The 25,527-nt window shown below is 41.7% G+C and overlaps 1 protein-coding gene, 1 long non-coding RNA gene and 1 pseudogene across 8 annotated transcripts in view; 1 reads left to right on the forward strand and 2 right to left on the reverse strand.

Annotated features, from left to right (window-relative positions):
• Positions 1 to 5,266: 5,266 nt before the first annotated feature.
• LOC130835511 (uncharacterized) lies at positions 5,267 to 19,254 on the forward strand. Its single transcript, XR_009048966.1, has 5 exons — positions 5,267 to 8,989; positions 10,922 to 11,003; positions 11,656 to 12,022; positions 15,177 to 15,313; positions 15,742 to 19,254. It is a non-coding gene; the product is annotated as an uncharacterized LOC130835511 (long non-coding RNA).
• The window catches only part of MPHOSPH8 (M-phase phosphoprotein 8), a 51,427-nt gene continuing 36,804 nt past the window's right edge, over positions 10,905 to 25,527 (reverse strand). For 3 of the 6 annotated variants that reach the window (XM_057707061.1, XM_057707058.1, XM_057707062.1), the window contains 5 exons: positions 23,939 to 24,093; positions 21,970 to 22,124; positions 19,962 to 20,089; positions 19,170 to 19,253; positions 17,683 to 17,879 (listed from right to left, as the gene is read on the reverse strand). In XM_057707061.1, coding sequence (XP_057563044.1) covers positions 17,709 to 17,879; positions 19,170 to 19,253; positions 19,962 to 20,089; positions 21,970 to 22,124; positions 23,939 to 24,093 — 693 coding nt within the window. In that variant the 3' untranslated portion in view covers positions 17,683 to 17,708. Of the gene's footprint in view, positions 11,258 to 17,423; positions 17,445 to 17,682; positions 17,880 to 18,708; positions 18,782 to 19,169; positions 19,254 to 19,961; positions 20,090 to 21,969; positions 22,125 to 23,938; positions 24,094 to 25,527 lie in introns of those variants that run through there. The other 3 variants (XM_057707057.1, XM_057707060.1, XM_057707059.1) reach the window with 3 other exon arrangements.
• On the reverse strand, positions 12,426 to 14,652 carry LOC130835510 (chromobox protein homolog 3-like; annotated as a pseudogene). The gene has a single exon (XR_009048965.1). The product of XR_009048965.1 is annotated as a chromobox protein homolog 3-like (transcript).

Here is a 25,527-nt window from a genome sequence, read left to right on the forward strand (position 1 = left end):
TATTTCATAAAGGTTAACTAGATCGTGGAAGGATGACCTTGTACTAACTCAGACTGCAGGCAGGACAACCAGTTGAGATCTGGAAAAGGCTTGGAGAGGAAGACTGGGAATCAAGATGTATCGATGAATTAGAAGATGGTTGGAACGTGGTTCATTGAATGTTGGGAGGTTATGTGGAAGCGAGCAAGCATAGATGACTGGTTTGAACCCCAAGGCAGGTAACTTTGGTGCTACCAACCTACAAGAACAGAGCAGCAAGGTCAGGATGGAAGTCTTCAGGTCTGTGACATCTAGAAAGGATGTTGAGCATGTAAAGTCATTTTGCTTAGGAAATGGCCTTGGCTTGAGAATTCTTACTGTCATCAACAAAGTAAGCACCAATTGATAAATGAAAGTATGAAACAGTTCACCAGTGCAGAAATCATATAGTTTAAGGGTCTGATACACATTTTACACATCTGTTCGTGGCTGTTTAGGTCAACCTTGAAGGCCTTGGTGGACTGTCTTATACTGGAATGCAGCTAAGCCGTTAAGGCGACATAGAATACCACCATTGCATTCATTAATTGCAGAAAAAAACATAGAAATGGACATTTAATAAAAATAACTCATTGTATTCATACTTGGTTAATGGCCTGCATGAGGCAGTGTGGAAACCAGAGGTGGATTAACCCCTGTTTTCTTATTCCTCAAACTTAAAAGTTAACGTAAGTAGGCCCTGTACTGTTATAGCCTCACTCAAGTCCCTTCTAGAGATGTAGCAATAATCCTTTGTCACACCATTGTATTTTAGAAAGCATTAACATTAATAAAAATCAACTAGCCTTCAAATACTATTGCTGCATAAACTCAGTAGTTTTTGAGTTTGTTGAACAATATGCATCTGGTGCACAAACGTAGAAACATGAAAGATGATGCACAGTGGAAGTGTATTCGTGCTGTCTACACCTCACCCAGCTTCTCTCTCCAGGGGCAGCCATGGTTACTAGTTTTTTGTGTATCTTTCCAGAAGTTTCTCTGCATTCACAGGCATATTTGTATACATTCTTAATACATATGCAAGCACACTATACACTTTTACCATTTGCCTCACAATACTCTGGATGTTGTTCTAAATCAGTGAATACAAGAGAGATCCTTCACTCTTCTTATCCTGGTAGGTCATTGTTAGGTAAGATTACCAGATCCTCTGGGGACAGTGTTTCACTGATATTTTCTTTCTTTTTTTCCCGTTATATGCTGTATAGCATGTTGTTAGATACATGGGGTAGAGCATGTGTGTGAATATGTCTATAGGGTAAAATTTCTACTAGTTGAATCACTTGGTCTTTAGGTATGTGTGTTTTTAATGTTTTTTAGACACTGCCTGTCCTTACTGTGGACAGTGAGAACTTAACGTTATTCCCAGCAGTCCCCAGCCTAGGGCATAAAGTTAGTAAAGGTTAGATGTGGATAAGAACTGATGGCATCGTTGCAGGTATTAGTAAAAGCTTAGGAAGAGAAATTACATGAGTGAGCTGGGGAGAGCCTTGAGGAAGTCTAAAGTGGGCTAATGAGATTGACAGGAATTCTTGTGTTTTAACTATTAGGTTGCATAAGTGATGCCTAGTTCATTAAATAAACTGTTAGTGTCTTGGGGAGAGCTGTCCCTGTGTTAGGATTTTTAAATGATGTGGTGAATATTAACAGTTTACCTTACTAGAGATGTTGTGTGAGTTTAATAAGGACTCAGTCAAGTCTTGGTAATAATAGCGGAGGGCATTTGACCCAAATTCAGAAATCTTCATTTATAAAAAAATGCTGCAGTTCTTCGGCGATGGGAACGAGCATTACTAACATTAGTGTGTCTGACTTGAAGTTCATGTCTTATGTGCTAAGAATAGGAAGAACTGAAGAAGAATCCTTTCCCCACCCCTTTACTGTTCATGTTTAAATTTCACTTTGAGGTTAAAATCTTGCATTACTTGAAGATACTGAAAGGGGAGATACTTCCTGTACAAACCGAAAAGGGTAGAGTCTCTAAGCTGTCCTTTAAGTTAGCTTTACCTAGAATTAGTAAAATATTAAAAAACACTTGTGTTCATTCCCAAAGAAATATGGTTTGTTATTTAGTGAATTATTATATAAATTTGAACATTTCATAGCAAGATGAAATGATTTTTTAGTTAAAAAATTTCTGTCTCTTAAGATAGTAATAATTATGTGTACTTTGTACACCCAAGGACTGAATGAGTACAGTTTGCTCTTTGAAAAATTGGAATCTCCTTGGTCACAGGTCACTTTTTCCAGTATCCATTGTCCTTGTGAAGTGTTCTCTCTCCAAGGTGTGACCGGAGAGGAAATGCTTAGTTTCCTCAGACGTTGTGGTTATTAGAGCAGGTGAGCAGTGTTCTTGAGGGTGCAGCGTGGCCGTGGTAGACACTGTGCGAGGTGCTGGGGACACAGCCGGGAATGCACGTCACTGGGTTGGGAAAACAGGTTTGTCCATTCTAGTTTGGATGGTCAGGGAGGCCTCTCTGAGGAGGAGGAGGAGGAGGCTTCTGAGCTGATCTGAGTGGCAGGAGGAGGAGACGTGGAAAGCTGGGGGTTGAAGGCGAGCCTTGCTCAAGCTGAGGGGCACCACTTTAAGGGGTTGTGACTGGAATTGAGTGAACCAGGCCAAGGGCATTCTCAACCCTCTTTCCCCCTCATTTTTGTCTGAGACCCCCAACCCTCCCGTTCAGTGAGATTTTAGCACCACAAATAGCTGTTTATATAGTATATTTGTGCTTTATACATAAAAACAGTTAAGATTTTTGCCATCTAATTTTCTCCCTCTTGGGGCAGTTCTGGCCCATTGAGAACACAGGACTGGAGCAACGTGTGCCGAGGCCACGAGACTCTTACCTGCTGAAGTGAGACGTCTTAGGACAGGCTTGGGCTGGGCCGTGATGTGCCTGGTTTATGGTTCAGAGAAGACTTCTAGCAGCTCATGGAGCCTTGACTGAAGGAGAGCCCAGGATGCGGGAAAACCATTCAGACAGTAAGGAGAGGTGGGTGGGAGCTGGGCTTGGTCTACGAAGGCTGTTGCTGACAGGGATACGGAAGAGGAGAGAGAGGAGCCCGGCACAGCGCTGATGGTCGGAAATAAAAGACGTCTTCAGTGTTGAGGGAAGCTCGGGGCAGGTGCCCCTGAGACACACCGGGAGGCTGCCTGGGGTCCCCCCTGAACTGCAGCCAGGAAATGGAAGGAGAAACTTGAGCCTGATTTTCAGTCTTGATACCATTAAAGTTTCCTATTTTTCAGTCATTTGGGTATAGCTAGATGATCACACATACTTAGAGTGGTCAAAACTCCAGATTTATTTCAACTTTTTATTTTCTCCTCAGGAACGTGCCACCATGTTTTGTGCCTTTCATTCCAGACTTTTTTCTGGGGGGTCTGTTTAAACCTTTTTTGCTTTATTGCAGTAGCAGTGCTCATGCATTAGTGTGTGAACAGTTTCAGTTGAATTCTGTTTGTTTCTGTGAGAATTAAATGATTCTGAACCAGCGTATGGAGGGTTCTGCTGTGAATTCCCTAAGGCATAGGGACGCTCGTGGCAAGTGCTCACTGCGCTTGGTTGAATCTGTGAACAGGCAGCTTTTCCAGGTCACGCTGGAGTTACTAGAGTCAAAGTGAGACTTTTAAATATCACACAGTTTTTTCTCGAAGTTGAATGTTCTCATAAGCCCTCATGGTGACTGGAAACGGGAAGGAGCACGTGTGGTCTGAAGACTTGAGGGAGCCCCGAGGTGCCCAGGGCACGCGAGAGGTCCTGTTGTGCTTGGCGGAGGGGCGGCCGTGGGGCGGGGCAGCCCCCAGAGCCTTGCTGAGGGGGGTGTGGTGCACGTTCAGACCATGTGGAGACACAAAAGTTTGTGGTTTTTTTGTTTTTTTTGACACAAAAGTTTTGAGAAGTGAGATTTATGGTTGTATTTTATGGTTTTTTTATGCCTTGTTTTTGTGTTTTCTATTAATCTGGTTTGCGTAGTCTCAATTTCTCAAAGAGGGGTAATCACTAAACAGGAAATTTAGTGCATTTAAAAAATGTGACACAAAATTTTTTTAAAACTTTCCCTTCTGTTTTTAGACTTTTCAGTCGTTTTTTTTTTTTTTTTAAAGATATGTTGGCATCTTGTGTTCAGAACAAAGCATTAACATGTTTAACCACCTCAGTGTATTTTCATGTAAATACTGTTTGGGATACACTAACTCAGAAGCAGTTCCCAGCGAGGAGGGCTTGGTAGATGGTGCCCGGGGTAAAAGAGCATCCTGGCCTCATCACTGAGGTAGCTCAGCACCTGCTTTCCACCCCATATATAAGTAGATTTAAATAGATGATCAGCTCACAACAGTTCACATTAAACTTGTTTGATGTTTGATCATTTCTTCCCAGTACAGCATTGTGATATAATTTACTGCATATGAACATATAATGGTTTCTGCAAGAAATGTTTTTCTTAGTTTGTTATATGGTATCTTCAAAGTAACAGTAGATGATGCCTTTAAGTAGTTTTAAGTATATGTTGAAAAATAAACTATTGGATAGCATTTGATAATTCATTCTAGTTCCTTTTCATTGTATATGAACGTGGTTCAATTCATGAAATAACTACTGTGCGATTCTTTCATGTTGCAATAATTTACTTGGAATATTGAACTTTTAAAGAAAACAGTGGAGGCTGAACATGTAAGTTCATAATAATCATGTCATCTTGAACTAAAAATGCACTTTATTGTTGATGTAGCTGAACTTGTTTTTAAAAGTTAACCTGACTGTGTGACCTTGGAGGTAGGTTTTCTTTGACTCCCAGGTAGAACACTTGAGAAATCTTAGGTGATCACAGTCGGTAACGCTGCTGGGGTCTTTTTTTCTTTTGTTTTGAACAGTTTTACTTTCTGGTTTTCTTGTTGTTTCTTTCTTCTTCTTCTTTTTTCTTTATTTTAAGCCTGAAATGCCTTTGTAGGAATTTCGGGACAAAATTAAGCTTGAAATTTTTCAGTGGTATCTTTCATTTGCAAGGTCTTTTTTCTCTTATCACAGGTACCTTGCAGATATGGCAGACAGATACAGATCTGAGCCCTTGAAGCAGATAATGTTAGCTTTTCTTGGAGGCACTAATTTTTTTATTTTATTTTATTTTAAATTTTATTTATTTATTATTTTTTGGGGGTACACCAAGTTCAGTCATCTGTTTTTATACACATATCTCCATATTCCCTCCCTCCCTCAACTCCCCCCCCCCCCCCCCCCCCCCCGCCTCCCTGTCCCAGTCCTCTAAGGCATCTTCCATCCTCAAGTTGAACTCCCTTTGTTATACAACAACTTCCCACTGGCTATCTGTTTTACAGTTGGTAGTATATATATGTCTCTGCTACTCCCTCGGTCCGTCTCAGCTTCCCTTTCACCCCCCTCCCCCTCCCAATCCTCGAGTTCTCCAGTCCATTCTCTGCATCTGCGTCCTTGTTCTTGTCACTGAGTTCATCAGTACCATTTTTAGATTCCGTATATGTGAGTTAGTGTACAATATTTGTCTTTCTCTTTCTGACTTACTTCACTCTGTATGACAGACTCTAGGTCTATCCACCTCATGACATATAGCTCCATCTCATCCCTTTTTATAGCTGAGTAATATTCCATTGTATATATATGCCACATCTTCTTTATCCATTCATTTGTTGATGGGCATTTAGGTTGCTTCCATGTCCTGACTATTGTAAATAGTGCTGCAGTGAACATTACGGTACATGTTTCTTTTGGGATTATGGTTTTCTTTGGGTATATGCCCAGGAGTGGGATTACTGGATCATATATGGTAGTTCTATTTGTAGTTTTTTAAGGAACCTCCAAATTGTTTTCCATAGTGGCTGGCACTAATTATTTTTGATAAAATGATCGATTTGTACTTTTTTAGATTCTATGTGAGTGCTGAATTTTACATTGACAACTACAGTAAATGTTATTTATGACCTTTGAAGAAAAAGGTGGCATGTAATATCAGTAAATTATTCTCCTGAAAATTTCAGTTGACCTCAATAAAGCTGATTTTTTTTGGCGGCACTGCGTGCCATGTGGAACCTCCCTGACCAGGGATCAAACCCGTACCCCCTGCAGTGGAAGCAGAGCGTCTTAACCACTGGACGGGCAGGAAAGTCTCAAAGCTGAAAAAAATTTTAAAAAGCAAATGTGCCTTGTGGCTAAAAAGAAAAAGTTTCAGTGTTTTTCTTCAGTATTTTCCAGATTTCAGTGCTATGTAATATTTATAAATGATAAATGATTCTTACCTATTTACTTGAACATAACCTTACTTTACATACTTATTTCTTAATTTTGAGTTGCTTCATGAACTTTAAAATAAATTCTTTTCTGAGTCTTTAAAAACACTTAAAATTTTGCTTTTTAAAAATTTGGGGGACTCCCCTGGTGGTCCAGTGGTTAAGACTTTGCCTTCCAATGCAGAGGGTGTGGGTTTGATCCTTGATCCGGAAGCTAGGATCCCACATACCTCTTGGCCAAAAAACCGAAACATAAAACAAACGCAGTATTGTAAGAAATTCAATTAAGACTTTATGGTCCACATCGAAAAAATCTTCAGAAGAAAAAATTGTGGACTGGCCTGTCATGCAAAATTTGTGTTTTGTTTGGCAAAACAAAGTGACAGCCTCAGTTTTCATAGACTTCAGATCTTGTGTGCTCTTTTCCAGTCTGTCCATCCTCCGTCAGAGGCAGCCACTCATCTGTTTTGATCACCATACATTGTGGTTTCATTTTTGAACTTCATACTAATAGAATCTTAGAATGTGTTCACTGTTGCCTCTGGGTTCCTCCCTGAAGGTAGGGTTTGTGAGATGCACAGAGGTGGTTGCATGCACCATCTTTTATTACCGTGAAGTGAACATGCCACACTTTGTTGAGTCTTCTGTTGATATATTCTTGGAGTAGTTTTCAGTTTGGGGTTACTAAGAATAAAGCTGCTGAGAACATTCTTCTACCAATCACACACGTCATGTTTCCTGGGGAAACATGTAGGAACACAGCTGCTGAATGTAGGGTACTGTGTTCCCGTGTCCCAGCGCCCCTCTGCCTCGGGACTCTTCACCAGCCTCAGTGTTGTCAGTCATGTCAATTGCGCCATTATTGAGTTGGGGACATATGACTGTGGTTTTAGTTTACATTACCCTAGTAACTTCTTTTTTTTTTTTTTTTTTAATTTATTTTTATTTGTTGGCTGCATTGGGTCTTTGTTGCTGCACGGGCTTTCTCTAGTTGCAGCAAGCGGGGGCTACTCTTTGTTGCGATGTGCGGGCTTCTCATTGCGGTGGCTTCTCGTTGCGGAGCATGGGCTCTAGGCACACAGGCTTCAGTAGTTGTGGCATGCAGGCTCAGTCGTTGTGGCACACGGGCTTGGTTGCTCAGTGGCAGTGGCACGTGGGATCTTCCCGGACCAGGCCTCGAACCCATGTCCCCTGCATTGGCAGGCGGGTTCTCAACCTCTGTGCCACCAGGGAAGCCCCCCCTAGTAACTTCTGATGTTGAGTACCTTTTCACGTACTGTGCTTTTAGCCACTCAGATACCTTTTTTTGTGAAGTACATTTGCCTTTCTCTTACTCATGATACTTTTTTTAAAAAATAAATCTGTTTATTTAATTTAGTGGTTGTGTTGGGTCTTCGTTGCTGCACATGGGCTTTCTCTAGTTGCTGTGAGCGGGGGCTGCTCTTCATTGTGTTGTGCAGGCTCTTCATTGTAGTGGCTTCTCTTGTTGTGGAGCACAGGCTCTAGGCACGTGGGCTTCAATAGTTGCGGTACATGGGCTCAATAGTTGTGACTTGCGGGCTCTAGAGCACAGGTTCAGTAGTTGTGGCGCACAGGCTTAGTTGCTCCTTGGCATTTGGAATCTTCCCGGAGCAGGGCTCGAACCCGTGTCCCCTGCATTGGCAGGTGGATTCTTAACCACTGCACCACCAGGGAAGTCCTATGACTTGGTTGTGTAGTTTCATTACTAGCTGATGTAAAATTCATCAATCTATGTGTAACCTGTATTTTTTTTTTAAAAGCATAGGTAACTTTATTAGAAGTCTGAAAAGTCAGATGATATTGGGAATCCAAAATTGAATTTTCATATTATGTAATTTTGTATAATATCAGCTGAAAGATGGAAGTTATTTATTATATAATTGAACTTGTGATACCTGGCATGATAACTTGGGTGGAAGATCCATGGATTTGATAGAAAATCAAAGCCTTAGTTTGTTATTTTTACTTCGTTGCAAATTTTCAATCCAGAAGAGTCATGTGAGAATTAAACGTTGAGAAAATTTTTGTCTACCTTCTAATTAATTCAGTTAATTGAAACTGTAGTTTCTTTTTTTTTTTGAAACTGTAGCTTCTTATATCATTTGTTCATCAGTTGAAATTGTATTACATCAAAAAGCAGGAAGACCTTGTAGATGTATTCTCATATGTTTTACAGATTTACTGCTTTCGTGGGTATTTTTCCAAGTTTTCTTGGGAAATGATGACTTTGGAATTTTTGACCTTATTAATCTTTTTGGTATATTCTTTGAAGATATATTCTTTGTTGCTTAAAGAGAATCTTTTAGGTAACAGTAGTAGAATAAAATTGTTTCAGTAAAATTATACTGCATGTTTTGGCCGTTGTGAATTGCCTGTAGTAGTAGCATTTGGTTTGTTTACTGTTGAGCAGTTGGTATTGTGGTCTCAGTCTTTGCCATCAAGGCAGAGGGTCACATTCAGTTGGGAACACTGTTGTGTGTAAGATCTCCGGTGGTGGCTTTGATCATGTGGATGTCCCCTCCCTCCACATCTAGAAACTTCAGAACTTGTTTCTCAGGAGGAGACCCTGCTGCAGAGCACACCAGTAAAGAACGTGGTTCCTTTATGGTTCGATACCACGGGCGTCTGCTCCAGAAGAGATCATTGCCTTTTAGGGTGATGGCTGGCAAGGTATTTTTCAACATGAGTCATTATTAAAATCCTGTTTCTTGGATTTTTACAATTCATGTATTGTAATTGGAAGAGCTTTGTAGAGTATTCCTCAGCCTCCATACTTGTTGAATTATGTAGTATTTATCTTTTATACAATTATTTCTTAGAATGTACTTCTGTTTGTATTTAATTTATATTACATAATATAAACTATGTAACATGTTAATGATTGACTTGTGTACTCAGTGGAAAATGACAACGTTAGATGCATTGGTGCATCGTTGACCATTAAGAATGTGCCTTCTGTATTTTTAATGTTTTATTCTTTCAGAAAAGTCAGCAGAAAAGTGCATGTGGTATTGGCCCTTCACATTTCTTACTCTGTGAAAAAATCTTCGGGTGTGTTTGGAGCAGGTTCTTGCCCACCATTTCAGATGTGTGGGCATGGGAGGGTGAAGTCAAACATGAACTCTCACATAGTTCTTACGGACCCGGTTTTATCCTAAAATTAAGAGACCACTGTTGTCACATAGTTTTGTTATAGTTATGGCTTAAGATTTCAGTTAAAAGACCTTTTCTTAGGGAAGTGCCTGGCAGTCCAGTGGTTAGGACTTGGCACTTCCACGGTCAGGCCCGGGTTTGACCCCTGGTCGGGTAATGAAGAGCTGACAGGCGGTGCAGTGCACACCCCCCCCAGAACAACAACAACAACAGCAACAACAAACCAAAACCACCTTTTCTTCACATGCAGTTGTTGGTTGATTTTGATATTTGGATACTCTTCAGGATCAGAAAATATGAACGTGTATCAACTTTCTAAGGCCTTCCCAGATTCTTAACTCCAGGTTATAAGCATCACTGAGTGGGTGTGTATGTGTAGCAGTAAATTATTAGTCTTATTAGTGTTGATTAAAATCCAGTGCACAATAAACCTGGCCACTTAGTTATAAGACCATTTCTTTAAACAGAACTCTGTTTTTTAATATCGGTTTAAAGCATTAAGATTAGTCACCCTTTTGAAGAGTATAGGGAAGTACTATTAAAGATCATTTGTGTTGATTTATGGCATGTTTTGCTTTAAAAATATTTAAGGTTTTTAAACTGGAACATGGAGCCTATTGGATTGTTGTGGTGTGCTAGTGGAATCTGTGAGTCTTATTAATTCAAATGCAGAATTTTGTACACATAATTTTTGCTTTTTTTTTTGGCAGGGAGGGTCATCCTTCATCCAATTTTCAGGTGAATTTGAGACCCCAGTGGTATCCATTTAGGATAGTTATTTCCAGCATCTTCGGGTCATACACCTTTACTTTAAAAATACTTGAGCCCAAAGCAGGGTATTTATTTTTCAGTTGTAATTGTGTACTGCTGCGCTGATGTTTCAGGTATGTTACAGAATACGTGTTTCATAGGGACGAGGTAACAGTAAGCGTAAACCTGGACCCCAGCAGAAAATGTGGAGTGCACGTGCACTCAGTAGGCCCGCAAAGTCGTCTTCTGATGGAGCACAGCAGATGTGTTTGTGTGGCCTGCGTTGGTATGAGCAGAATCACAATTTTGTACATGGAGTAGGAGTCAGGGTCCTGTGTAGCATTTTGGATTATAAGGGCCTCGGGCCGTGGTGTGCTGAGGGACCAGCAGCCCAGACAAGAGGGCCTACCCGTGGAAAATAAAGCGAGACTTTTCAGCATCTAGGATTTAACTGTTTCTCTGATGCCGAAACATAAAATTGAGCTGAATTTTAAGTCAGTTGATGTTCTTTGAGGAAATGAATTGAAAGGAAAATGCTTACGGAATGGACAGAATCAGATGAGGTAAAGACTACGTGGCGTCTTAATGAAACTTGATTCCTGTCACAGACCACAGGAAATGAGTTAACAGTGTGTGTTTTTTAATTCATCATTGAAACTTGTTTTGAAAAGGTTAAATCTGATTTTATTGTAATCCTAGGAAGAAAGAAAACATGGATGAAATTTGGCTTCCAGCATGAACCGGAAGTTGAGAGACAGGAAACACTGGAGTTTCCTTTCAGGTCAGCCAGCACTGTTGTAACCGCCTCTTCCGTCCTTCTTCCTGATGCCGGCGACGCACTGCACGATCCTGGTTCCCGTGTTAGAGTTAGTGGAACAACAGTGCGTAGTTTAGGGCAGAGTTGAAACCTCTGCTTCTCTGTCTTGTCATGTGACTCCCAGGGTTGCTCCCCTTTTCTTTGAGGAAGATTTGAGGGTATTTTTAGGTCCAACTGGTAGTAATGTATATATTGATTTGTCTTCAGGCAAAACTGGACTGGGAATAGAAATGACATATTAAACAGGTCTTATTTATAAAGGAAAAGAAAAAATCCCTCTTGTTTTCTAGTGATTCCAAGCCTAAAATGTTAGTCTTTTGTTCCTTTGGAAAGTGTATAATCTTAAAAATGGTTTAATATCATAAAATCAGATTCAGGCTAGCAGCACTAGCTCCGTTTCTCCCGTGATGCTTTCCATCCCCCTTTTAGAGGGTAACAGTTTTTCTTTTATTTTGTTAAGTTAGACATAAAATTCTTTAGAATCTTTTACACTATGTGATGTTTATGATAGAAATGTGATGATGGTATATTGTCATCCTAATAGATCCAAGAAGTGTTAAGTATATTTCTTCCCCCACCCCCCTCACCTGGTGATTCTCATCTGTTCGTGTTACAGGTGTGGTCTTGGGGACCAGGGGATCAGCCTTTCCTGAGAGCATCTCGGGATGCACAGACCAACTGAATCAGACCGCCCGTCGGTTTAACGCGGTCCCGGGGCTTTGCATCCACGCTGCGTGAGCAGCACTGATGGGCACCACACCACTGGGAGATGTCACCTTCTCAAAGTATCCTACGGCTTGTGGACACAGATGCGACAGCCCTTTCGCATGCTGTTGTCCAGCTCTAGAAAATCAACGTCGCGTCGTGGTTCTGAGAGCTGGTCCCTGGATCAGCATCCCGATCACCTGGAAGCTTGTTGAAAATGCAGGTTCCCAGATACACACTTGGTCTGCTGAACACGGTCTTGGTGCGGGTGGTGTGTGGTAGGTTCCAACAGTTTGTTTTATTTATTTGTTAAATTTTGGTCACACTGTACGGCTTATGGGATCTCAGTTCCCCGACCAGGTCTTGAAGCCAGGCTAGGGCAGTGAAAGCCCAGAATCCTAACCACTGGACCACCTATTAACTCTGTCCCCATCCCCCTACCCCATTAAAACAATTTATTTTGTTTTATTCATTTTTTATTTTTTAAAAACATTATTTTTGGCTGCATTGGGTTTTCATTGCTGCACACAGGCTTTCTCTAGTTGTAGTGAGCAGGGGCTACTCTTGGTTGTGGTGTGTGGGTTTCTCATTGCAGTGGCTTCTCTTGCTGCAGAGCATGGGGTCTAGGCACACAGGCTTCAGTAGTTGTGGCACACAGGCTCCATAGTTGTGACGCACAGGCTTAGTTGCTCCACGGCCTGTGGGCTCTTCCCGGACCAGGCCTTGAACCCGTGTCCCCTGCGTTGGGAGGCGGATTCCTAACCACTGCACTACCAGGGAAGCCCCTATTATGGTTTTATTTTTCAAAGCCCTCCAGGTAATTCTGGTTTCTACAAATTAAATTATAATTGCCCTTTGAAATAGGTTTACAGAGAATTACTTTATATTTTGTAGACATTTTGTTGGTATTAAATTTTCAGGCTGTTTTGTTAAGTAGGTTCCTTACTTAAATAACATTTGAAGAAATAATCTCAAAATATACAGGTAAGGAAAAAACCCTAATGTACATAGGTGAACTGTGCTGTGATATTGAAGCTGTGGTTTCATGTGGCCATCTTTTGGTCAATAGTATTCACTTGTTTGTTTAGTTTAAATAAGTACTTTTCATTCCAGATTTTATTTTTTGGTCAGTGAGAAGAAACTGTTCATTCCAGGAAGTTATTCACTTTATTAAAGTTAAATAAAATGTCAAATATACTTTTTTTTTAATATAAAACTATTTATTGACCACTGTTCACCAGTATTTACAATGAAGTAAACAATATACAGTTGAATAACATTCTGATTACTGCAAAGTTATTGTTTTTCCTGGCTTCTGCTGAACCAGTAACCCCAAATACTGAGAAGACTGAGTGTACACGTAACAAATGGGTTGGGGTAAAGTTTGAAAAAAACATGCAGATCAAGTTTAGATTAGTCATTTATTCCTGCAGATCCTATATTGCCAACATCTCTAACCATCTGATTAGGTTTCCATGAACAAGTCTGAGACATTACATGTATCACAGCCTTTCAGTAAATATAGCACAGGGATTTCAACTTCTTGTAAAACAGTGATTCACCAAAAGGAACCTTTAAATGTCCGGTTAACTAAGTCTTGCTTGGCTAATTAAACCAGATATTTGCTAGTTTTTTCATTTGGGGGGGGGAGGTTGTTGATAGTGATAAAATTTTCCTTTTAGGGGTTTTGCATATTAAAGTACATTTATATGACTGTAGATATGGATGCAGATTCTGATAGGACTGCTTTAAAAAATTATCCAATTTAAATTGTTTAATTTGTCTACTTAATTACAAAATTATTTAATTTGAAATGTTAAGACTTAAATTTTTCATTTTAAGTTGAAGTGATTTCTTATACTGCTCAAAATGATGGAATCCCAGAAACATGGGCTTATTCATGGCTGTGAAAAGCTGTTTTTGTTTTGGTAAATGTATTTAAACAACAACAAAAAACCCCAAACCATTTACATATATATTTTATGTATACACATTCAAAAAACCCAGAATGGTCCTTAGGCATATATGAGTTAAGTGCAAATTCTAAATTCTGATTGAGTAATGACTATGGAGACTTCTCCCAACATTTAGAAAAGCTGTTCTCTAATGCAGAGGAAATAACATACTGTGGTATCAAATGTTCTTTTCTGCTAAAGGAAGCAACTACAGAAAGCTTTTATTTGTTCAAAGTAACCAGTGCTACAGATGCAAAAAGACAAAACAAAAACCCAACAACTTCCCCAATACTACTTCAAAAGAACATATCAAACTTGATTTTCATTAGAATGTAGTTATTTCTTCACACTAATAAATCAAAAAACCAAGACACAGATTTTATATATATATAAAAATATATATAAAAAGCAATGCAAACAATTATTGAGCTTCATCTTCTGGACAAGAATGCCAAGTTAGTCTTTCTTCATAAAAAGCAATTACAATTTGAGGACACTTCATATTTGCCTCCTTTACCAGCACCAAGTCTGCCTCATCTGAATCCTTCCATTTCATGAGAAACATCAATTCTCCACTGCTGTCTCTGGCACCAATTATATAATGTTCTGGATCAAGACCTCTGGCAAAACCTCTTGGTTTATCAGCACCATCTCTTTTCTTTGATTTGCTATCGTCAGATTCACTGTCAGATAAAGATTTTTTGTTCCATCTTTTCTTTTACCAGCTTTGTGAGAATTAAGAAATGCTTCAATTAAGTCTGGACAATCTAAATTTTCTTCAGGTTCCCAGGTATTGTCTGCATCTGTAAATCCCTTCCACTTCAGGAAATACTCCACCTTCCCATTCACTACAAGTCGGTCCAGTACTTTTTCTACTACAAATTCTTCAGGTTCTGCCTCTTCAGCTTTTTTACTCTTCCCATTCTGTTTCTTTCCCATTTTTTGCAGTGTAGTTTCATGGAGACCATTTTTTATTGCAGACTTGAAGAGCTATCATTCACCGCTTCCGAGCTGCTCCAGGTCCCAGGTCTGCGGCCCAAATATACTTTTAATTATAGCAGAAGGAAGTAACTTGACAGTTTTCCCCTTCAAAAATCTTGTTTAAAACGTTGGTTCTCATACTTTGAAGGTGCAACTCTTGGATTAGAACACAGACTGTTGGGGCCCCAATCTATGAATTAAAGGCCTAAGAATTTTCATTTCTTAACGAGGTGGTGCTGCCCGGGGCTGGGGACCGTGTTTTCAGAACTCTGAAGGTACTTAATCTCTGTATGAGTTCACAACATAATACGAGTTATAGAAAGTTTTGTAAGGTCAAATATACAAGTTCAGGTCTTGAATATTTAGGTGTCCTGCTCAGTGACTGTAGCCTAGTAAATTATTTTCTTTATAACTGAAACCTCTTTGTTCTTCCTTTAGAAGAATACACGATATGACTTCCGTTTTCCAACGAGTTTGTCTTTTTTTTTTTTTCCAGGTCAAGTCATTTTGTGGGAGAAGTTATTTTAATGACACAGGAGAAACAGGCCAGAAGAATCTGGTCTTATTTTTGAATTTTTTATTTCATATCAACAACCTACAGATAGATGGAGCAATCATGACGCGTTCATCCAGGTGTGTTTTCCTGCGCGGCACACCACCCCCCTTGGCACACTTGCTGGGTAACCCTGGGAAATGTGGTTGCAGAGCAGCCAAGCCCCACCCCCACCCCTGACTCTCTGTAAATGGAAATCGTTGGAGGGTTTTTTTTCGTTGTTTTTAAACCACCTCATGTAACGTGGAATTTTGGGTTACATGACAAGGAAATACTCATGAGAAATTTGGCTTTGTTCAAGTGAGGAAAACCATGTTTTTATTGACAGCGTATATCCTGGCTGACGGGAAGCAGATCATGGGGACAGGGGTCAAGGCGCAGACAGATTACACTAGGGTTAGGTTCCGCCTGGCCTGGCTCTCTGGGAGCTCAGGATGACTGTTTCCTAATTTTGTTTTAATTTGGCCCTGGTTGAAGTGTGAACCTCATTGTTATCACTGTTTTCCAGCCCAGTAGGAAAGCTCTTCTGTGCCAGGAAGAGGAAGTCAGGCCTGGAAACCCCAGGTGTGCTTGGAAAGGAACATCACCCACAGGTCAGCAGAGGATGGGAGAAGTGGTGTGTATCCCATCAGCGGTCCTCTGACCTTACTTAGTAAAGCTTTAGGATTTCAAAATAATTTTAGGGGTTTGTACTTACTAAGAAACATGTTGACTGCATGAAATAGTAAATTTTTCTAAATTTTTTTAGCTTAAATATATGTATTTTTTGGCCATGTCACGCAGCATGTGGGATCTTAGTTCCCCAGGGATCAAACCCGTGCCCCCTGCGTTGGAGTTGTGGGCCTTAACCACTGGACTGCCCGGGAAGTCCCAGATTTTTCTAAATTCTCATTTGATTTTATAAATCGCCTGTTGTATTATTGTATCTGTGTCCTACTTTTGCCTGATGTTTAGCAATCATTCTCCTTGTGCTTTTTCCCCCCCGTTTTATGCAGACACTAGAGGTTCATTGTAAATGCTTTAGATAGGTCTTTCTCTGTCAACTTTCTGGATTTTAAAACCAGCATTAGTAAATTACTAATGAACCAGCAAATTCTCATGTAACTTAACTCTGAAAGCTATCAGTGTAACCCTGCAGAGTAGAATTCTATAAGCAGCACTGTAGCGTCAAATTGCAACTGCCTGACATTCATTCCACTGTATAAATTGTACAAATTTAAGAGTTTTAGATAGGAATGATTTGAGAAGATAGTGCTGAGTAACTTTGTATTGCTGGACTAAGTTCAAACCCCCCATCCAACTGGTTTAACAGTGTATCGGCTGGTATTCGGTGTTAGGTACTTCTCTTTGCTACTGAGTATTGTAGACAGAAGGATATGTAATGTGCTTTCTACTGTAACGGCACTCATTAGAACTGACCAGACCTGAGTGGTATGGTGAGTGTAGTCAAATTAACTGGATACCCCAATTATGTACCATGTACCATGTCCTTACCTCAGTATACGATCGAAAGTAGGAATGGCTGAGCAGCGATGATTTTTTAATGAAGTTAAGATAAAATCAAAGTAGGAAAGTGTGTACTAATTGCTTTTCCATGAGTCTGGATAAAGAGCCGTGCGTCCCACTTGTAGTTGTGGCCTAGAGGATGCAGCTGAGTTACACCTTCCGAACTTTGTGTCCTGTAGCCCCCCAAGGAGAGGGCTCTGGTTTCCGCCTGTACTAGCATGTCTGCAAACCTCTGATGAGACGCTGCTTGAGAACGGCTTTGTTTTTCAGGGAAATCATTGTTCACACTTATTTAAACATCACAGTAGCAGCATTAACTGAAGTGTCTGATCCAGTTAGCTGCCTCATCAAGTCGGCAGGTTCAGGACCTCATCATCCGTAGAATTACAATTTCCCCACCCCAGGGCTAGGGAGAGAAGCAAGTTAAGATGAAGAAAAGTGTATCAAACTGCATGGCTGTACAGTGGTTATATTCCTAGTGCTCCTGTAAAGGTGTGTCCTAGGCATGCTTTTTAGGTGATGGGAGTATTCTTTAAAAACATTTGTCTTACATCTACTAGACAAGGTGCACTGCTGCTGACACGGGTCTTGTAGCCGTGAGATGCAGTAGGAGGACGGCATTCAGTCTAGTTGAAAAAGTCTAATCCCAGCCACTGTTCAGCTGAACTACACATTTCGTATCCACCTTGTTTTGAAGTCCTGAGTCTTGAGATAAAAATGCAAAGACCAACACTGTGGTATTTTATTGAGGAACCTGTAGGAAAAGGCAGTTTTACTCTGAAATGTCTGTACAGTGTGTGTGGTCAGCTCTCAGTATCCACACGTTCTGCATCCACAGACGCAACAAACCATGGATCGAAAATATCCAGGGAAGAAAAAATTTCCAGCAAGTTCGAAAAAGCAAAAGTTGACTCTCTGCACAGAATTTACATTGTGTTTACAACTATTTTACATAGCATTTACCTTGTATTAGGTGTTGTAAGTTAGTCCAGAGATGATTTGATGTACACGGGGGGGATATGCAGGGGTGAAATGCAAATACGCACCCTTTCCTATAAAGGACTCAAGCATCCTCGGATCCTGATATCTGAGGGGTCCTGGGCCCAAGTACCTGAGGATGCTGATGGATGATGTGACATTCTGAAAATTTTTCATTAAAATGAAAATTCAAGCAGTTATAAAATGAATCAGGAACTTAACAGTTTCATACATTTCCGTAACCCAGACAGCTTGATGTGTTAGTTTGCCAGATATATTCTTGCAAGAAATAAGCATTAGAGCTGTGGGAAATCACTTCACTGGGGACAGCGGCCAGCCCCACGTTCACAGTGAGCAACAAGGTCTGGCTTTTCCAAGTGACCTGATGAGTTCACAGTTCACGTCATAGCCTCTTTTATGCCTCATAGTGTCCCGCTTTATGTTTTTTGTGCTGTCTCAGATTCTGACTTACTGTCTTTTCAGAGATAAAGGGTGAAGGGTGACTGCAAATACACGAAGTCATCACCCCCTGCTCAGGGTCTGTGTCAAAGGCCTGTGGGAAAGATCAAACCTTCTCCCTCGACCCACCTACTCCAGGGGCTGCAAACTCACCTTAACTCGGCGCTTGGGTAACTTCAATGTAACATTCCCACTGGGTTTTGTGTGTGTGTGTGTTTTAAACAAAAATTCACTAGGGCTAGTAAAAAATTTCAAGTTAAAAAAAGTTTTAATTTTCTTAAATAATCCTCATATGTAGCATTCCACATTGTGGAAAAACATACAGTCTGGATACAATGACGAGATTTCAGAACGCTGGCACAAATACTTACATCTGTGTTTTATATGTTTGACCCACCATGTCCCATCTCACAGACTATAACAGATGACAGATCTTAAATGCAAGAGGCTTAGAAAAGCAACTTAAAATTTGGAAGTGTTAGCTGTGCCAGAATTCCAAACTGCTTCCAAGAGTGTTTAGAAATAGGTCTGAAAATAACTCTCTCCCAGTTCTTTCTATTTGGTCATTGCAGCTGTACTCTGTATGCACCTATTAGCAACTTAACCTGTTGAAAGAAAACAAAAAAAAAGAAGAAAAGCATGTATTTCAAGAGTTCCCCTGTGTTAGAAAAGGGAAAAACAAAAACACACACATGGCCAAGGCCTGTTACTCTTTTTGGCTGTATTCTCAAATTGGTTATATCAGTGTAGGTTGTTAGATTACCATTATTTTAATTAAAAAGTCCAAATATGTATAATTGGATTTTTAGGCTGCTACACAGGCTGTTCCAGTTCAGCTACTGGTCATACATGTGGCAACTAACACCAAACACAGAACTTCACCAGACATTTCAGATCCAGGCAGGCGCTCCAGGAACAGCGCCAACATTCCTGAAAACCCATCTGAAGGAACAATCTGAACAGTGATACCAGATGTGAGGAAAGGATTCTCACCTTAGCGGAGGGTGCTTCTGTCAACCTTATAAAGAGTTTATTGAGGCCTGCGGCAGGGCTGAACGAGTAAACAAAATGACTGTCCTGGGGAGGAGACCAAAAGAAAAGTCAGTATTCCTGCAGATAGATTCTCCATCGAGAAACAGCCAGACTCCAGAAACCTTTAAGACTCTAATGATGTGGAAGAAAAAGACAAGGTTTGTTTGAATTTCTTTATACAGAAACATGAGATACATTTATCTGGAAAAACAATATGTAGATAACTCTGGCATTAGAATGCATCCAGTCATGTACAGCGTGCGTGTTAAAAATCTTCATAACCAGTTAATTTTAATTCAGCCCAAGGAGAGAACTGTATATGTGGCAAAGGAAACATGTGCAAAGTTTCTTCAAGGGCATTTCTCATGTTAAAGAATTTATATAGTATAGTTATTATACATAGAATGGAAGTCACAATTACACTATGGTTACCTAAAATTATGCATTAAAAAAAAAAAAAAAGCCTGAACACAACAAGTGTTATACAGACTTTGTATTTGGGTTTCTGAAGCATAAACAGGCATGCTTTTCTTCATTTTTGAATTCCCTAATTTTTCTTTAAGTGAACACTTGTAATTACAATGGCATTAAAAGGCATAATATTTAAAATTAGATATTAGTTCCAAGTCTTGGTAACAAACATGACTTAAGGCAGAGACTCCAATTAAAACAATTTACCACTGTGGATTACTGCCATTTCAAACAACTGATTAGAAGATGTTCTTGTCAGTAATGAATTACAGAAGCTCTTACCAGAAAAACAGGAAGTTGGAATTTATCATTTAAAACAACAGCTTGTACACTACACGGTCCACAGAGGCGAGCAATGACCTCTTTACCCAGAAAGTTTGCATGGAAAATAAACAGCAGGACTCCGGAGCCTGAATCAGGGAGATGTAAAACACAGGTTTTAATTCCCATCCCAACCGGGCCACCTTGCAAAGCCCGAGAGAGGAGGCCCATGTGGGTGGGAAGTGGCCTGGTCCTTCCCCCCACCCTCAGGTCTGAGCAGTCCTCCAGGTGCAGAACCTGCCACTGTTTACCTAGTCCTTTTCAGAACCCTTTTTACTTTCAGTCTGCGTATGGGCACTAGTGATAGCTCATGGACAGACTTTAAACATATGCTTAGTGGCTTTTTTTAACTGGTATTTAAAAGTCCCCCCGAATGTATAAACATCAATGGAAGCAAGACCCCTCGGACATTTCTGTGGTTTATGAGTGTGGGTTTGTCTTCCACATACTATGCCTTTTCTGAATATTCTTATTAATGCGAAAAATAATCTTATTTTGAAAACAAAAGGGTTGGGTGAAACTCGAAGCCTTTGAATATCCAAAATATTTTGCAAGGTTCTTTCTTTTGAACAAAAGCTATACTTTTGATAATGTAACAGGAAATAGGTGTACCACTCTTTTTTTAATATGATATTGATCAGGCCAGTTGTGAATGAGGAGACTTCATAAAGAGAGGCTCCCCCCCCCCCGCCCCAAAGGGGCACACCAGGACCCTGGCTCTTTTATCTCCTTTCAAGCTGAGGTTTGAAACAGGACTTGGCTCTCTGTTTTGTAACACAGCTTCCCTGCTTTGAGCGCTGAGGATGGGAGGGGGAAGAAGAGGCCTGCAGAGAACGCAGACACCCTCAACTCCACTGTGAACGCAGCTGGGTCCCCTGTGACTGCAGAGGCAGAGGCAGTGCACGCGCACCACAGACAGCCTGCGTGGGCACGGGCCATCTGCAGTGAAATCCTATTAGAAAAATGCTTTCATGAAGGTCACATTTATATTCCTGCCAACCAGAGTGAGGGGGACCCAGGGGAGGAGTGGTCCTTAGCTCTAGGCTGACCGACAAATACTTGATCCACATGTAGCATATGAGACAAGGGACCCTCATCAATTTGCTGGCATCTGTTTCACGGTATCAATTTAAATTGGTTTCCTTCAGTTCTTAAGAGCCACACATGCCTCAAGAGACCAAGGTGAGTGTTTGTTAAACTTGAGTGCTTGTAGGTCACCTCACCAAGGCATCGGCTGAGAGTCCTGGTCTGGGTGGAGCTCAGAGAGCAGGCTGGAGACCACACTCTGAGTCTCAAGGGTCAGAAACATCTACAAAAACATATCTGAGGATGACAGCATCTTTGGAAAGATGTCAGATGAACAGAAAACACTGACAGTGGCTGCAGACACTGTGCATGTGCAAAAAAAGCTACACAGAACCTGGACTGTCCAGCTGCACCAAAGCACAGGTGTGGAGGTGTGTGACTGGCCCGCTCACCAACTCAGCTCACTGCCCGGCAGTGTAGATGGTCCACTTGGACAGTCAAAACCACAGTTCATTAACCACTGAGATGTTATGAATGGCTGGCTTTGATTGTAAGAGCTATATTTTCTTTAAATTTCCATTAACAAATACTTTTTCTTTCTTGTTTGTCTTGTTTAGAAGGGCAAGACTATTAGGGATAATAAAATTCAGGAAAAATATTGATTCTGGGGTTAATCTGGAAAGCTAAGTTCTAATAAAAGTCGATTTTAATAAAAACTAGTGTCATTATTAAGACCCAACTAATATACTTTTAAAACAAGTGCTAACACACTGCTTTGTGGACCCCCCTCAGGGTCACCTGGGGTGGTGAGTATCAGCTGCGTGCTGTAATTATCACACATAACAGAATCTGTTAAGGTTTTTGTCAAAGAGAAGAGTTCTGCCTAAAAACCAGTTAATATTTATAACATCACATTTCAAACGGAGTGACAACACAGGCTTACCTTCTGGGATATTCTGTGGGGGTCTGTAATTGAAATCCATTGAAAAGTCTGGCCCCTCACAGAGACGATGACATGCTATTGGGAAAACTGGTTCTAGTAGAGTGAGACGTGCTTCAAAGTAATCCTTTATTGTTTCTTCTGCTACTCTCGAAAGTCTAATAAAAAAGCATCGTAAAGCTGTTCATGTTCACGTAGGAAAGAACCAAGAGCCGTGGAAATCATCAGACTGTTGAACACCAGTGAGGCCTGTGAGGCCTTCCCAGGTCAACCTTAAAGGATAAAGCAGCCCCTCCTCTTTTCCTGCTTCCCTGCTCTTTTATCTTAGCGCTCACATGTGACATGTCACATGCCTGTCTGTCCTAGGTGTCCTCTCACGGGAACCGAGGTTCCTAGAGGACCACCCTGCATCCCAGCTTTCTGTGCGGTGCCCGACACACAGAGCTAAACACACACTCCTTGGGTGAGTGAGTGAATCATTGAGGAGAATCGGAAATAAGAATTCTGTCAGAAAACAAATCCAAGAATTGCCACACACAGAAAAGTCTTACAGTACTTAGTTTAGAAAAGAGTCAAATACAATGATTAGTGCTAATTCAGAAAGTATTTTTGGACTATTCTGCTGGGAAGGTAACCAACCCACCCCCACCCCAAGATGCTCTGGTTTAAGGAGTGTAGCATCCCAAGAACCCTTCAGTCAACGATGTAAAACAAAGCCCATCCCAGGAACCCCTCAGCTTTGGGCAAACCAGGCAGGTTGGTCACTCGCTTGCTGGCCGCCTGCCACTGGTACCCAGGTGGGGCTCCCGGTGAAGGCTGTGGAGTGGGCCGAGTTGTCAGACACACCCTCCCTTTCTGGCTTTTGCTTTTTGTCTCACGTCTGAAATTTACCTTATTTTCTGGAATGGGAATAACCACCTTTCAGGCAGGAGGATCCAAGTCCTGTCCTGTGTTCGGTGGGTGAGGAGGAGTGGGAAGAGCGACTGTTCCTGCCTGAGGCTGCGGCACCCTCCCCCCCCCCCCCCCCCCCCCCCCCCCCGGCAATGTCTGTTACAGGAGCATAAACACCTTACCTGCCTTCTGCGGTGTGGAAGCTCCTGTTACATGTTGCCAAAATAATAAAACCTACTAAATTACTTATATGAACTTTCAATAAAATGATTTATAATTCATTTGAAAAAGCATGAACTTGAATGGATAAACTGGTAATTCCCAGACAATGTAATTATTATTCAGTACTAAAAAAGAAATGAGCTTATCAGGCCATTTAAAGATACGGAGAAAAATGCTTATCACGAAGAAGCTACCCTGAAAAAAGCAAATACTGTATGATTCCAACTAAACGACTTTCTGGAAAAGACAGTAAAAATATCAGTGATCTGCAGGGTTTGGGAGAGACGTGGAGCACAGAGGGTGTCCAGGGCGTGAGACTGCTCTGTGTGTGAGACCACGATGTGGAGACATGTCCCTACACGCCTGCCCAAACTCACAGGATGTGTGACACCAAGGAGACCCTGCTGTGAACCAGAGGCTCTGGGTCATGAGCACGTGTCACTGTAGGTCCATCGAGTGTAACAGATGCACCGCCCGGGGGAGGGTGTGCACATGCGGGGGCAGGAGGTATATGGGAAATCTCTACTTTCTGCTCAACTTCCCTCGGAACCTGAAAACTGCTCAGAAAAAGGGTATCTGTTAAAGAGAATGAAGTAAAGTTTATAGTGGCTTTAAGAAAATGTTTGGGAGCCAAGAGCATAATTAAGATTGTAAGACGATGCTCCTAGATAGAGACTTGTTCTAAAGTCCTCGATAATTTGCAGAAAAATAATTCATACGCCACTTTTAAAATCCATCAGCGTCTGAGACCAAAAACCCATCTGGACTTGCACTTGACAATCTTTTTCTGAGCAGCCACACACAGGCCACTCCAATCACGTGTCCCAACAGGCACCGGGCATGCTCGCTCCACACTCACGTCTCTAAGTGGCTCTTCAGCAGCTCGTACACCAGCACGTTGTTACACTGCTTTGCAAAATGCAGCGCGCTGTTCTGGTGCTTTGACAAGATGTTGCAGTCAGCTCCACATTCAATGACAAGCCGGACAATGTCTGAATTTCCTCTCTTACAGGCCTGTGTCAGGAACAAAGCAGAAATAATCACCAGACTGTGGTCAGCATCTGTCCCTCTCTCTGCAGTGAGCCGGGAGTTCTCCCTGAAGAGAGGAAAAAGAACTCCTAGGGCTGGAAACTGCCGGAAGCGGAAGTGCTGTGGTGCTTTTCCTCAGTGAGCAGGACACACACGTGTAGCTGACTCTTCCAGGAGTGGCAGGGACCGCCTCATTCAGAACACAGTTAAACGCCTCTCCCCTCCGGACCCTCTTCCATCTCTGGCCTTTCTTTCCAACCCTTAACGGGGGACCCCGTTCTCAGACAAATCCAAGTTTCTAGCCGACCTCTCCCCTGAGCTTAAGATCCACGTATGAAACATCTTTTGAACTTTTCCAGCTCCAGTGCGAGTAAAAATCTTCCACTTGTGCTGCCTGTGTTCCCTAACTTAGGAAACAGGGTGACCAAGCATCACCTACCATTTCCAAGTCCTGTGCATTTAACCTCATTAAGAAACTGGTCAGTCTGTCCACTTCCGTCTCCGTTGTCAGTACCTCAGTACACACTGTTATTATTTCACTTATTAATTTTAAGCGTGTCCCTACAAGTCTGCAAACCAATCCATTCCCCACTGTAATAAAATTAAAACATTAATGCCGGGACATTAAAAACAAACAGCTGCAGCAAAGCCCAGCCTTTATTCTGACTATGTCTTTCTCCAGGTTAAACCTTTTGAGGGCTCCCAGCTGCGCGGCACAGAGGTGGAAAGCTACCCCGGCAACCCCCTTTATGCTCCAGGCTATTTAAGTACCTGCTGTGTACAGTGTGCCTGTGCTCTAAACGTACTGCAGTAGAAAGAAGTACGCAAAGGAAAATTAGAAGTCAAAAGGAGGGCTCCTGAATAAGCATTTCTGTGAACCTAAAACGGAACAGGAAGACCAGCCGTGAGCAAGGTTCAGCCCCCGAGGGTGGAAGATGGCCGAGGGAGCAGGTGACCGCAGGCCTTTAGAAGCAGAGTGGAGCACAGGCTCTGCGCCGGGCCCACTGCCACCCGGGGGCTCTGACCAGGCTGTCTTCCTGACGCTGGTGAGAGGTACCAGAGACGCACACGCCTGCGGTGAGCAGCTCACACAGCTGCACGTAGGGAGCAGGCAGTGACCTCGGGCCAGAACCTGGAGCTGCCACAGGAATGTGCTGGACTGGGTGGGGCCCCCAGAGGCAAGTGCGAAACAGCTAAACAGGGAGGGGCGGCTTCAATAACCTTCCACTCAAACTGTCTGCAAACCACAACTGCAGGCACAGGTGATGAAGTCACCAGCGTGAAATAATAACGCGCGCACATCCCTCTTCCCCACGCCCACGGCCTGCTCCCCGTCCACTCACACGTTTCCTCCCCACTGACCTGGACCTGGGGGACGCAGCTTAGCCACCTGCCAGGTCCACCCCAAGGTTCAGCTCG

The sequence above is a fragment of the Hippopotamus amphibius genome, chromosome 14 (genome assembly GCF_030028045.1).
Source record: "Hippopotamus amphibius kiboko isolate mHipAmp2 chromosome 14, mHipAmp2.hap2, whole genome shotgun sequence".
Classification (NCBI taxonomy): domain Eukaryota; kingdom Metazoa; phylum Chordata; class Mammalia; order Artiodactyla; family Hippopotamidae; genus Hippopotamus; species Hippopotamus amphibius.